The sequence below is a fragment of the Anabrus simplex genome, chromosome 7 (assembly GCF_040414725.1).
Source record: "Anabrus simplex isolate iqAnaSimp1 chromosome 7, ASM4041472v1, whole genome shotgun sequence".
Lineage (NCBI taxonomy): Eukaryota > Metazoa > Arthropoda > Insecta > Orthoptera > Tettigoniidae > Anabrus > Anabrus simplex.
The window spans coordinates 90,946,838-90,962,321 of record NC_090271.1 but is presented as its reverse complement, the minus strand read 5'-3'; the positions used below and the strand labels follow the sequence as shown (position 1 = coordinate 90,962,321).

At 39.8% G+C, this 15,484-nt stretch overlaps 2 protein-coding genes across 4 annotated transcripts in view; one reads left to right on the top strand and one right to left on the bottom strand.

Moving 5' to 3' along the window:
• Window positions 1-8,582, bottom strand: part of LOC136877281 (angio-associated migratory cell protein) — a 104,578-nt gene extending 95,996 nt beyond the window's left edge. Inside the window, exon 1 of one of the 3 annotated variants that reach the window (XM_067151199.2) lies at window positions 8,442-8,582. In XM_067151199.2, the coding sequence (XP_067007300.2) occupies window positions 8,442-8,444 (3 nt within the window). In that variant the 5' untranslated portion in view covers window positions 8,445-8,582. Of the gene's footprint in view, window positions 1-8,379 lie in introns of all 3 variants that reach the window. The other 2 variants (XM_067151200.2, XM_067151201.2) reach the window with 2 other exon arrangements.
• A 132-nt stretch (window positions 8,583-8,714) lies between these two features.
• mRpL10 (mitochondrial ribosomal protein L10) overlaps window positions 8,715-15,484 on the top strand; it is a 40,516-nt gene continuing 33,746 nt past the window's right edge. Inside the window, exon 1 of the mRNA XM_067150680.2 lies at window positions 8,715-9,055. Within this exon, the coding sequence (XP_067006781.2) occupies window positions 9,034-9,055 (22 nt within the window). The 5' untranslated portion in view covers window positions 8,715-9,033. The remainder of the gene's footprint in view (window positions 9,056-15,484) is intronic.

Here is a 15,484-nt window from a genome sequence, read left to right as displayed (position 1 = left end):
AAAACCAATCACTGCTTTTTGAATCAACGACTAGGATAATTAGAATTGAAACGCGCTAAATATACCACTTACGTCTATGCACACAACAAAGAGAGAGCCGAACGCGCGCACTGGAGAACAGCAGAGCAAGGAGAAGAGCCTACTTCACGGCCGACTTGCGTCATTCTAGCTAAGAAAGCAGCCTATGTAGCTGGCCGTGATTTCACAATGCTCGCGAAAACAAATGGATTTGATGATCAAATAACTGCCAAATATGTTTAGTTGCCAACTTACAAGCATTGAAATGAGGATGGTTGGCCAGTAATGCTCTAAGGGATTCAGCATTTTTTACTTCTTTCCTTTTTTTCGTAAAAATTAATTTTTTACACGATAATGTTGCTTTTCCATAATAATTTCTCCTTTGACCATAATCGCAAAGTGAAATCCGCAATAATTACGGACAATTCGTAACAGCTGGCACATCTGCTGAATTAATTTATATTTCAGATTAGAAACAAAGCAATTCGTCTTGACTGGTTAGGTCCGGCTAGTGACAAAACCATTGGACTGTGATGAAGCACAGGGGGTCTGGGGGCGTAAGCTGCAGGTTAGGCCCACAAAGCGGTTTTAGGTATCTAGCATTCTGCACAGCGATAGCAGCGCTGTCTATGTTGGACAGTGTGGAAAAGCTGAATTAATTTATATTTGGAATCAGTGAGAAAGCGATTGGTCTACATTGGTTAGGTCCGGCTAGTGACAAAACTATTGGTTTGGTTAGGTCCAGTTATTGACAAAACCATTGGACTGTGATCAAGCAAAGGAGTCTTTAGCATTCTGTAGGGCGATAAGAGCACATTCTATTTTGCCTAAGGAGATAACCGAATCCCAATTTCAGAGATCCTTCCTCCTAGACACGTGTGCATGAATTCCTTAAGGCTGTCGCTCTGTATCTGCCACTGCGTTAAGGTAAGTCTCATATCAAATTATGCTGTTGTTTATTTCACACTGCTTCCTTTACTTGGTGTTTTTTATTTGTGCTTTTATTCAACCGGGGTTGGTAATGCAATCTAATTATCAGCATTGATGGCAATGATGTCACATTCTGTTCACGTTGACCAATAGGAATGCAGGTAGCTACTTTTTTTTTTTTTACAAGTTGCTTTACGTCGCACCAACACAGATAGGTCTTATGGCGACGATGGGACAGGAAAGGGCTAGGAGTGGGAAGGAAGCGGCCGTGGCCTTAATTAAGGTACAGCCTGATGTGAAAATGGGAAACCACGGAAAATCATCTTCAGGGCTGCCGACAGTAGGGTTCAAACCCACTACCTAAGCGACTGCAGCTATCGAGCTCGGTAAGTAGCTACTTTAGCAATAGACAATGGCGGATGCTGTTCTTTATTAGCTTATAAAAGTAAATGTACTTCTGAGGGCAGGATGGTAGGTTCCTAGACATCGTAATGAACACATCTCTCCTATAAGAGGAATTCCAAGTAGGGCTTGCATTATTCTCACTTCCTTATAATGTTACAAACTTTGGGTAGCACGGTGTCAACTTTTACCCGTTATCATTTCCTTTGTAATTTATCCTGGGGCTACTATAGCAACTCTCCATTCATTTGGTGTAGCTTCTGCACGCAAATAGTAATCTAATACGTACGTCAGGTAACTTTACAAAATAAAATATTTATAAAATCCTCCTATCAATACAAGTCAAGTCATCTGTTAGATGAAGCAAAGTCTATACATGTTTCAGCCTAATCTCAAGGCCATCTTCAGTAGTAAAACAATGATTACATAATATACAAACAAATTAAAAATCGTAATGATGTGAAGTGACAGTGATCATGATTAGTGAGTTAAAAACACATTGAGGTACAAAGTCCTCTCGTCTAATAGATCTTGCTGACTGTTAAATAAAAACACTATGCTGAGGAGTGAAGTGAGACCGTCAATACTATGAATAAAACGTGTGTAACATCTGTAATGAGAAAAAAGGAATATATGAGTGGATATATGTGGATGATACTTTTATTATCTGGATTCTCACATTACTGACAGCAACATCGTTCTTGAATTACTTAACAACCTGGATCCACACATAAAGTTTACGATAGAATCCGAGAACAACAATTCCGTTAATTATCTCGATTTAACTATTACTCGCAAACAGAATAAAACCATTTCTTTTAATATTTACAGGAAGCCCACTCACACAATAAATACAATCCACCAAACTTCTCTACACCCAGGGACACAGAAGAAGACAGCTTACAATAGTATGATTTTCAGAGCTCTTAATGTTCCTTTATCCCATAAGAATTTTAGAAAGGAAATCAACACCATTTATGCAATAGCCGAAGGTGATGGTTTCAGTAAAGCTTTCGTGAATAAAATTCTCAATAAATTTAGAAATAAACCCAAGACTACCTTAGAAAAACAATCTTCCCATAAAGAGAAGTTCACCACATTTACGTTTAATAATAATAATATATATCCTATTTCAAACATCTTTAAAAAACACAAGTTAAAAGTAGCTTTCAAGACCGTTCACACCAATACAAAAATGTTTTTTAATTCTCATACTGTCAACAGCAAAAAATTTTCTAACTCTGGAATATACAAATTAAAATGCCAATCATGTCTTTCGACGTATATTGGGCAAACAGGCCGCAGTTTCAATGTAAGATACTCCGAACATCTTAATGCCCTAAAGTATAATCGCTACTCAGCCATGAGCGAACATTGTAGAGAGAGAAATCATAAATACACAACAACTGATCAAGATTTAAAGATCCTGCATTACGAACATAAAGGACCCTTACTTAATATACTAAAGAATATATATATAGATATCGACCAATATAACAATCCCGTCTATAACTTAAATGAAATCAACGAAAAGAAAAATATTTTATTGAAAACCTTTGTCCTGCTCATCTGCGAACAGTTCATTAATAAAAAAGAGTTTCACTACCGACATTCTAGAACAAGACCCGCCCTTCCATCAACACCCTCCTTCCGCGAATCACAACGTCCCTCCCTCCCTCTCCCCCTCCATTACCCCTCCAAACCACATCGACACAGATACACAGTAAGCCACACACAGGCTTAGTTGTCAATGTGACTTGAGACCGACAAGGTCATCTCCATTCGAGACGACAACTTTTAGTTACAAGTAAGTCATATGAGTTTTCTTTTTGTACATCATTTTTAACTTGTTCTTCATCCACTCATATATTCCTTTCTTCTCATTACAGATGTTACACACGTTTTATTCATAGTATTGACGGTCTCACTACACTCCTCAGCATAGTGTTTTTATTTAACAGTCAGCAAGATCTAAGTGGTATATTCCGAGCTGTTGGTGGAGAGATGGCGTGGAATGACATTAGTAGACGAATAAGTTTGAGTGGTGTCTTTAAAAGTAGGAAAGATCACAATATGAAGATCAAGTTGGAATTCAAGAGGACAAATTGGGGCAAATATTTGTTCATAGGAAGGGGAGTTAGGGACTGAAATAACTTACCAAGGGAGATGTTCAATAAATTTTCAATTTCTTTGAAATCATTTAAGAAAAGTCTAGGAAAACAACAGATAGAGAATCTGCCACCTGGGCGACTGCCCTAAATGCAGATCAGTAGTGATTGATTGTAGAATCTATTAGACGAGAGGACTTTGTACCTCAATGTGTTTTTAACTCACTAATCATGATCACTGTCACTTCACATCATTACGATTTTTAATTTGTTTGTATATTATGTAATCATTGTTTTACTACTGAAGATGGCCTTGAGATTAGGCTGAAACATGTATAGACTTTGCTTCATCTAACAGATGACTTGACTTGTATTGATAGGAGGATTTTATAAATATTTTCTTTTGTAAAGTGATAACCGTCAATACGGAATGAGATTCATAACTTGCAATACGTCAGGTAAGGTATTATATCCCAACCTATTGCCTTTAAATGGTATGTCCCCAGAAATCTTATCAATTCCAGCTGCTTTCTTTAGTCTAGAGCCTAAAACTTTTTATCTTTTTGTAAATATTTACAGCTAAATTCCAGTACTTCGCTTGGATAAGTCACCTCCTCTATCTGAACATTATCCTTATATCCAACTATACATACTGCTGATTAACCCTTCAAGTGGCAAACGCCTGATATCAGGCGTTTTAGTAAATATGTTGGAAGATGGTCCGCCTAGTCAATACTATACTATTAAATAGTACACTATACTATTAAATAGTATTGACTAGGCGGACCATCTTCCAACATATTTACTGTTACTAAGTCAATACGGATCCAATCCCGACCATCATGGTCAAGATTATTAATAATCAGACGTTTTATGCGCTTGCCCAGTGGCAACGCCTGATATCAGGTGTTTTGACATGCTCTTTATTTTATATCAGTAATCAAATGTATTTATCGAAATGTGTTAATTACGAATCAATCGAAGGAGAAATGTTCGGTCATAATCATGAAATAGTTTGTATAATAGCATGTTGCACTAATCTAGTGTAGATCGTAGACAAAGTAGCATCAAAATCCCGCTGTCTTGTACTAGTTGCTACATACTCAGCGGCCGGCCACACATATCGATATGTCTCCGCTGAGCCAGCTATATTTAACCGCCAGTTTTCTTTCGGATATCTATCTGAAGTGTTGAATGTACTCATGTCAGCAATACTAAATCATTTCCTCACAGGAACAGTGAATAAATCTTCAAAGGGAAGTCTCAGATTGTTTTAGGTACAAAACTTGAACCTAGGCAAACTGTTTACTTTAGGCAAGGTGACGTTCTAATGGTTGCTTATAAAGAAGAAAAAAACAACACGGAAACCAGTTTTATTGTCCGACAACTGGATGTCACACTGTGGACAATATTGTAAGGAGTTGAAAGGGAAATGAAGGGTTGAAACCACTACTGATTCATAAGTACACTATCTTCATGGGAGGTGTAAGATAATAAACGTAAGTGCATTTTTACCATGCCACTTGTTCCAGATCGACCAGAAGGTACTGGAAGCAAATTTTCTCAAATCTTCTAGATATGACATTATTTGATGCATACATCCTGTACATAAAGAACACTGATAGGCCTTTAGCAAGACGATACTTAATTGTCAGTATAGTTCGGGGATTTCTAAATGAACAGTTCGCAATTCTAGTTGTGAGGCCAACAGGTCATGCAGGAGGCCCCTCTTATGCTCTTGAAAAATTGCCACAGAATAACAATCGCCTATGTGTTGTGTGCTTGCAAGAAAAGAAGGAGTCTACATTCTGGTGTCCAGGATGAAATGGTGGTATTCACCAGGGGTGTTATCATAAACTAGTGCACTTCTGGAGGCCTGAATATCATGGAGTAAAAAGAAAGACCCACCCAAGTGACTCTGAGTGAAATGTACAAGTGGTAGCATACAATTGTTGTGTAATTTGTTGTACATTTTTTCCAGCTAAGAACAGTATTATAAACTGTATACTGGTACGCAACTCTTTACTATGAACTGGTGCTCCTGTTGTACGTCATTTTTTAAAAATTTACCTAAATATAAACTTTCGCAAAAACAAATAATATAAACAAATTCAAATTTATTTTGGTCTTACACATTTTGGATGATTAATGACAGCTCTAGTATCATACACTTATTCCTTGTACTTTTGAAGATAAAGGGTGTGCTGCTTATGCATGTATAACATGTCAGCGATTTTTAACACAATTTGTACTAAGGGCTGGTTTACACGGGTAGAGTAGCGAGGCGAGTAGAGTGGATAGTAGAGCTACTAGCATCGTGTAAACGACTGGGATAGTAGCAAGTAGAGTAGAGTAGCTAGTACGCAGTAGAGTAGAGTGGGTTTCCACTGTGGTAAAGTAACTCTACCACTATCCTACCCCCCACCACCCCCACCGGAACCGAGCTCCGAGAGCTGGCGGAGAAGGCCGAGGACGCTCGATTTTTCAGTTGGCGCGTCATTCGCCTATTTCCATGTGTGTACTGACGGTATTCCGCTGAGTAAACTGAGCATTTTTGTGCATTTATTTGGTGGCAAAATCAAGTGTACGGAAGAAGAAACATGTAAATTTGTAGAACTGACAGTGAAAAAAGAATGTTTATGGAACATAAACAGCATTATTTTCAGAAACTAAAATATGAGACGGGCGGTGGAAGAGGACTTGATTACGAAAATGGGTAAAGAGGGTTTTGGTTTTATGGAACTTAAACATTTTTTTTTTTAAATACGATGTACCTACAACCAAGAACTGACGAAAATTCGTAAATCCAAGAAGTCTGGAGGTGGTGCCGCCGACATCTACACTCCCTCTCTTAAGTGGTTTAGTAAAGTATAATTTGCAAGATAATACTGAAAGCCGCCCGCCTCTGTGGTGTGGTTAGTGCGATTAGCTGCCACCCCCGGAGGCCCGGGTTCGATTCCCGACTCTGCCACGAAATTTGAAAAGTAGTACGAGGGCTGGAACGGGGTCCACTCAGCCTCGGGAGGTCAACTCAGTAGAGGTGGGTTCGATTCCCACCTCAGCCATCCTGGAAGTGGTTTTCCGTGGTTTCCCGCTTCTCCTCCAGACAAATGCCGAGATGGTACCTAACTTAAGGCCACGGCCTCTTCCTTTCCTCTTCCTTGTCTATCCCTTTCAATCTTCCCATCCCCCACCAGGGCCCCTGTTCAGCATAGTAGGTGACACTGCCTGGGTGAGGTACTGGTCATCCTCACCAGTTGTATCCCCTGATCCAATGTGTCTTGCTCCAGGACACTGCCCTTGAGGGGTAGAGGTGGGTCCCTCGCTGAGTCCGACGAGGGAAAAATCAACCCTGGAGGGTGAGCAGATTAATAAAGAAAGAAGAATATTAAAAGCCACAACGTAACATTATAGCTCAGTGATATTAAGGGGAGGTGCACCTTTGGAGGTCAAACAAATACAGGTGTATTGTCCTATAATAGAGAACAGATCTCCCTCTTTTCGATGGAAGAAGGATTTTAAAAATACCTAAACCTATAATAGTTTCGAAGATGCAACAACAAATATAAACAAGTGTCAGCTACACTGTCCCTTTAGATGAAGGTTTCTCAAGTTTCAGTGTTACACAGCGTGTTCATCATGTGTCTCGACGTGTTTAAGTTAGACAATGATGCAGGACTTTGTACTTTAATCATACATAGGGATCTTCTACCTCGTATCACTTGACAATGCCATTAATTTTAAGCAATAACAGTAATGTCCACAACAAATAGAATAATGTTCATATTTTGTTTGGAATATCCAAAATAATTATTGTTTACAGTACAATGTCAGGTCTTGAACCTTAATCTCTACACCTGGGCCGTACAAGCAACGAACAAACAAATTATATAAATAGATCAGTAATTGGGGTATTTATGGCAAAGAAGCTACTACAAATTAGGCCTACGCCAGCGTGATTTACAGTGTAATGATGGCTATTATCATTGGCCAAGAACTTCAGAGTCACCTCAAGCTTAAATCTCAGTGTTATTGCATTTCTCATCACTGTGTTGTGTCTTTGAATTTGCGGTGTTATAGCATCTAACAGTGTCTGAAAGTTATCAGGCTTCCGATCTCGTACACTTTCTGTATTCTTCTTTGTACTCTGTCGCAAGTTCTCTCAGAATTAATGTTGATGCCCCGAGTGTATATCCCCTAAGCCAGCCTTTTACCCATTCCCTTCTTCTAATGCTTCACTAACCTCTTGCATTATTATTTACAGTACAATGTCAGGTCTTGAAACTTAATCTCTACACCTGGGCCGTAAATGCAAATGTCTTTAAACTCTTCGTTACGATGTGTTTGCGTCTTGACATGGTGCTACTACTCTACTCTACTGTATGACTCTACTCCCGTATGAACGATACAAGTGTCAACTCTACCAGACAGTGGTAGAGTAGAGTAGAATAGAGTAGAGTAACGTGGCTACTCTACTATCTACTCTACTCGCATCGCTACTCTACCCATGTAAACCAGCCCTGAGTCTGCAACACCAGTCAAATATCGCTGCCACTACAGGATAAATGACCGCCACTTCGAGGGTTAAATAGTTCTGCCTTCTGTAAATCCTAACTAACATAAACACTCCTTTTGTTCATACATGAATCCTGGAATCTGGTTCTGCCTTATTAAAGTAGGCCTACCTATGTATACCTTTCCATTTTTCACTAAAACTCATATGACTGCCAATTAAGAAAAAAAAAACATAAGGTTGATTTTCTAAAAAATTTAGAAATTCGGAAAAGACTGAGTTTCTTACAAACTTAGAAATTCACAAAACACTGAATTTATGAATTTGCAGCTAGGTATGATTTTTCTCTGGCAAAGGAGGTAGATAAAATATTGACACTGGATTGTTCCATTAAACCTTAATAAATACCTCAAAAATGCACCAGTAACTTAATGAGTAGACAGGAATCTTACGATTCAGAAATAACACACCATACTGTAGAAATGCGAAACACCAAGAACTTGACAACGCACACCCAGGTAGTAGACCAAAACAAGGTTGCAATTATTCACAAGAGGAACTTTTTAAATTCTTGCACAATATGATTCAATGCGATTCACACTGTGAAGAGTTGTGTATCTGATGTCTGATCTGATATGCAAACATACGAGCATGCGAGTTCCACATGCTACATTACCTTATAACAAAGGGTAGCCAACATTAGAACAAATATCAAGAGGTGTATTGAAAGGTTCTTGTTAAACTGGTGACATAATTTACCAGATATAAATTTATCACTATGTATTACCTATTTTATATGGATCATTTTGCATTTTAAGGAAGGTTGTAGTCTCGTTTTAAAAATGAACTACTTTTAGAGGTTGGTTAATTTGGAGACATAAGATAATCGAAAAAATGGTCGACTGACCCACCACAACACAAAACATAACCTTATCTTGGAAGTGGGTGCTCTTAAGATGAAAATGAAATTACAGTTCAGATAATAGGGACAATATTTCAGTAAAATATTATTTGTTTTTAATCGATCAAAATATTTATTGTTGAGGTAGCATAACTTCATCAATGGCGTTACTCGTTCAGAAAGGTTAGTCCGCATGGTATATTCTAGGTTAATTTTCAAAAAGATATTTTTCTTTCAGAAATTAATTATGTTATTTTGAAAGCATGAATGCATTGATTGTAGTTCTTAGAGGTATTCTTACAACATATTACTATTATAGGATATTATTTAGAATATGCATTTGTTAAACACCCCTGTGTAATTTCAATCCAGTTGAAGGTGTTAAATCGCCCTTGAAAAGCCTGTAAATGGGAGAACGTTGGACAATGACATCCACTTGAATATTGTATTTTCAGTGCACTGGGTTATGAAAAAAAAAACAGGTTTGCTAATTAGTAAAACTGTATATAAGACTATATTCTTGCTGTGAATGAAGTACCTATCGTACGCGAACCTTTTCTCCAGCCCTGAACTCCATAGTGCTGAATGGGAACTAGGGCTCGAGAAAAGGTTCGTGTAGTATACATGGTGTCCCAAATGTAGACAGTATCAAAATAAACTAGATGTACTGAAGGTTATATCTAGAGCATAAGCTTGGGGAGGGGAGTCTGAATATTAAAAGGAATGTTGTTCTCTTAATGTATGCGATGTACTCATATATCTCACTTGCATTCTATTTTGGACCTACTACTACTATAGCCTACATAAATTTATTCCAAGAATAAATACTTCCCCCACGAGGACAAAGTATACTGAATAGATGATGTCGAATAATTATCGATAGGGAACCTTTCAGGGCTTCTAAGGACCACATTCTTCATCAACGATTCTGGTTGGTAGAATCTTAGGTGCAATTCCTCAAAGACCTTAAGTATTGTTCCTCTTGCACCAATCATGTTATCCAGTCCATAATATTGTCGGTAGAAAGGAATTATTGGATTGTAAATGCTCTTCTTTTCCTTGTGTACTTCCTGGGCTGGTTAGCATGCAATTCAAACTGAACCATATGATCAATAATATATTCATTGACACAGTGTGCAAGAACCTATGCACTCACTGATATTTACTTGCAATGTCAGCATACAGCTACGCTGGAAATGTGATGATTAAGTTACTTGACTGAATGAGTACTCAAAGGGAAAAGTTATAATCATAATTTTCCGACTCCAGTTTCTCGGATGTGGTGTACAAGTGCTCACAAACTCCTCCCATCTTCATCTTCTTTCCCAGGACATCTTTTCATCTGAGACCTCTCCTCTCCACATCTGATTTTACTGCCTCTATCCAGCATTTCTTTGGCCTTTCTCTTTGTCTTTTTCTTTGGACAGCAAGGTCAGTCTGGCAGGGCTTTCTCTGTTCATTCTCATTATTTTGGTATTTTTTTGTATTTTACAATTTGCTTTATGTCGCACCGACACAGATAGATTTTTTAGCAATGATAGAATAGTAAAGGGCTAGGAGAGGGAAAGAGCTGCGGCCTTAATTCCTTTACTAGAGGGTGAGTTGGCCATGCGGTTAGGGGCGCACAGCTGTGAGCTTGCATTTGGGAGATAGTGGATTTGAACCCCACTGTCGGCAGCCCTGAAGATTACAACTTTTATTATAATTTGGATCCACCTTATTCAATACATAAAAAGTGTTGTTTAGATGAAATTACAACATATATTTCGATCAGAGCTAGTTTCAACGCCCTTTTTGCGTCATCAGCTGATATAGGTTCTTGGAAAAATTGGCAATCACATAAGTTTATCTACGTCAAATTGAACACATTTTAAAACCATATTAACAACCTAAAACTTTGTTACGATTATACTGTCTCAAAGTCCATAATTTCTACAAGTCCGAGACTTGCGAGTCTTAAACCTTAAATTGATGAAAACATATGTAAAACGGTTTGCTCACTAATAAAATAACGTGGATTTAAAAGAATAAGAACTTAAAAAAATAGTCTTGAAGATACATTAGCTTAATTTAACACACTTCTTAAAACGTGACGTAGAATCTTATTAAAATACTTCAATAAAATCTTCAGAGTCGCTTTAATGGAGCAATCCTAGTGAGGTGGAAACGAGCAATCGGTCCTTTAAGATGTTAACAAGTACAACGTTCCCAGTTCAATGCGGACCTGCAATTTGAACTAGGAACAATGCGGACCTGCAGATTATTTTGATTATTTGATGTACCTTCGGTTTTTAAACAATTTAATTTTTAGCTCATCATAATCATCCTGAATGCTTTTTCAAGTGCAGGAACAAGTGGTAGTCACTAGGCGCTAAGTCAGAGCTATACGGAGGATGAACAAATTATTCTCATCCAAATGAAGCGATGAGGTTCGGGTGCGATTAACCATGTGAGTTCGCGCATTCTTTTGAAGCAACAGCATTCATTTTGTCAGCCTGGTGCAAAAAAAGAAATTCACAAGCAACACACCCTGCGTATTCCAAAACACAGCGCACATGAGTTTCCGAGCTGAAATTGTTTGCTTGCACTTAACTTTCTGGGGTGATGTTGAGTGTCTCCATTCCATGGATGGCTGTTTTGCTTTGGGCGTAACATAAGCCATCCATGTTTTGTCGCTGGTGAAATTCAGCTTAGGAATGCATCATCTTCATTACTGTACTGCTCAAGGAAAATCAAAGCACTTCCTATGCGCTTGATTTTGTGCACCTCCGTCAGCATCCTTGGCATCCAGCGTGAGCACAGCTTCTGATAATTTAAGTGTCCTTTCACAATTTCATAAAGAACATTCCTTGAAATTTCAGGCAAGTCATAACTTAATGACAAAATTTTAAAGTGTCTGTTTCTTTGGACCTTTGCATCAACTTTCTGCACCAAGTCGTCAGTAATGACAGACGACCCCCCGTTACACTTCCATTTTCCTACCTTTCCTTCGCTCATAGTGTGTTCTCCATACACTTCATTGATCTGCTGATGAATTTGTACGCCTTTCACGTCTTTTGCATTTAGAAAATGAATCACAGCATGTATTTCACACTCGGCACACTGTTAATAGTCAGAGTTATTTTCATTACGCACAAACAAATGTAATTACATGTTTGGATCGATGCTTTCATGGCCCGTACCTGAGGACACACTCATTGTCCTCTGGTTTTTTTTTTTTTTCCCCCCATTCCATTCTCCAGTTTTGTTCTATTCATCTATCCTGTGAGGCTTTTACTTTTATTACCATTTCTGATACACATTCGTCCCTGATTCGTCTGATAACCTTGGTGTTACTTCACAACGCGCACACAGTATTAAAATGAACATCTTAATTGGAGCTTAGATGGTGTTGTCAACTCCTACTTGGAATGCTAGCTTACAGTGAACCATCTGGGGACAAATGAGAGTACCACTTACTATAGACCAACAGTAAAGCATTCTTAAATTCAAACATTAATTATTGGAAAAGTCTTTCTCATGAACAGTCAGTATTTTTTTCTGAAGAGGCGGAGCAAAGTTTTCTATGAAACATAAAGAATTTCACCTTGTTTTCTTGACAAGGCAAAAGCCCGAAAGATTATCATGCCTAAAACATAACCGTAATGGCATTTGTGGCTAGCCTACAGATGTATGTACTGAGCGCGCATGCGCCGAATGGCAACCAAAGCGCTGCAGTGGCCATATTTTAAAATGGTACTTACTTAAAAAAAAAAAAAAAAAAAGCTTCGTACCTCAGTACAGTTGGCGTATTATCCCCTGCAGGTGAGGGATGCAGATGTAGAATACAACCCCGATATCCCCTGCCTGTCGTAGAAGGTGACTATAAGGGTATGTGGCCATCAGTACCCTCTTTTTTTTTGTTTTGTTTTTGAGGTTAGTTGTAGACCGATTCAAAATTTTTGATGTGCATACTGTTCGAAGATGGGCCTCTTACGTGTGTGCCTACACCCGAAAGTCCGCTCGTGACCGCCCTGGAATCCTGCGGGTGGGAGCGCCCTGTACCCGTGCAGTAGTATTCACCTGTCAGCACAGGTTTCCGCACAGCCGAATGTCAGAAGGACATATTATTATCGATTGTTTTTTATTTTTTATTCTATATTTATTACTCTGTACACGCTATGGGATACATGCTATTGCGAGTGATTGGAGTAAGGTAGTTCTAGTGCTCATTGTCTCAGTCATTCCGTATTAGGCATTGTCCAACATTGGACCCTGGGCAATACCTGCTACAACCAGGTTGGTATTGCCTTGGCTGCTTGGTTCGGCTACAGAGGCCCCTGATCAGAGTGGATGGCATTCGGGGAGGATGATTTCAGTCATGACTTCGAAACATCTTCAGCCTGCCCAAGGTGGTCCCCCACCAAAGTCTTTAACTTTTGATTCCTTGAGGGGTTCAACCTCCTGGGAACAAGCGCAGCATGAAGGAATGGGATCCAGCTTTCCTAGGTTTCTTGTTGCTACCAGAACTGATGGGAGTGACTTCAAGCTGGTAAAGTCTATTTTGTTTAGTAGGCACATAGAAGGTGTCTATGGTGAACTGGAAGATCTGAAGAAAATGCGCAGTGGCAGTTTGTTGGTAAGGACGCGCACTGCCGTGCATGCTGATCATTTGCTCAAATGCGACCACTTTGTCGATATTACTGTCAAAGTGGAGTAGCACAACAGCTTGAATCTAGTTCGTGGAGTTATCTTTCACCGCGATCTCATCTTGAACACTGACAGTGAGTTGATGGAAGACATGAAGCACCGTGGCGTGACACACGTCCGACGCATTACGCGCAAAGTGAACGGCAAGGGCGTTGCCATGGGTGCGTTCATTGTCTCCTTCAAATTGTCAGTGTTACCAGAAAAAAGTCAAGGTAACAACGTATCGCTGTGATGTGAGGCTGTACATCCCACCTCTCATGCGCTGCTATCAATGACAGAGGTTCGGGCACATGGTATCTCGTTGCTCGAATCAGTCTGTATGTGGTACAGGGGGCAGAGGAGCTCAGGGCACGATGGATTGCACAACTCCTTACAGGTGTACTAACTGGCCTGGTCTTCATTCGCCCCAAGATCGGAACTCTCTGGTATATCTCGGTGAGTAGAAGATCCAAGAGATCAAGAACCTGGATGATCTTTCCTACCAGGAAGCGGGCTGCAAGTTCAGTTCTATGAATGCACCCGCCAAGACGTTAGACTACACAAAGATAGCACAGAGTCTTCCAGGTTTGTCATTTATATCATCTAAACCTGTTGCGATCGCTGCACCCAAGGGGCTGTTGCTCCTGCGAGCAAAGCCGCAAAGAGTAAAAGTTTGTAGGGGGGAACCACCCCACCTTCAACCACAAAGAAGTCTTTGCCGGTTGGGACTCCTAAGCCGGTGCAGCAGGGGGCGGGCAGAAAACCAAGTCTCCCCCCACAAAGAGGTTGACGAAAGACGGAGGTGGCATCGTCGACCAAGACTGGGAAAATATCTCCCAGCCTATGGCACTGTTACAGTGGAATTATAATGATTATGACAGGCATCTTGCTGAGCTGCGCCAGCTCATTAGTGAGTTCACGGCGAGTATAGTCTGTATTCAGGAAACCAATCTCAGACCAGGCTATCATACTGCCTTGAGAAATTCCAGACTATACTCGACAGAATGATATTATGCTCTCCGGGCATCTGGTGGCGTTGGTATTTTTTATTTGTTCTGATACTTATAGCGAAGAGGTTTCTCCAAGAACCCCACTGGAAGCAGTTGTGATGCGGGTGTTGCTGCCTGTCATAGCAACAGTGTGTAATGTTCATTTTCCACCAGGGCAGCCTCTTAATATAAATGATGTAACTGATCTTACAGATCAGCTTTCACCTCCATTCTTCTTATTGGGGATTTTAACACCCATCACCCTATATGGGACTCTGATACGCCTTGCCCTAGGGGAAGGGAGTTGGAAATATTACTAAGAGAGCTGGATTTATGTATCTTGAATAGAGGTGAACCAACTCATTTCAGCGTACGTTACGGCACGTACTCGCGCTTAGACCTTAGTGTATGCAGGCGAGTGCTGGTTCCTCTGCTTCGGTGGAATTTACACGCTGATCTCTGTGACAGTGACTATTTTCCTATTATTCTTACTTTGTTGAAACAAGAATCTATCGAGGCTCCTCCTCAGTGGGTTTTTAAACGTGTTGATTGGCCAAAGTTCACAGCACTAGTTACCTTTACCAACGCAACTGGCCGGAGCATAGACGGTGATATAACTTACATAACACAAGTTATTCTTGCTGCTGCTGAGAAGTCCAATCCATCCTTTCGGGGACTCCTTGCTGAAAACTCGTTCCTTGGTGGAACGAAGAAAATGCAGCAGCTGTAAAAATACGCTGTTGCGCTCATAAATGCTATCGTAGGCAGCCTACTGTGGCCATCTTGGTAATAAACTTCGAAGTATTTTGGGTATACAAGGACTATCTTTAGTACCGGGAATTTCCATTGCAGGCAATATCGTCACAGATTCACCTTCTGTTGCTAATCATCTAGCCAGTCATTTCACGGATGTGTCTGGTTCCGGGAATTACCATAGTGATTTCTTAGCTATGAA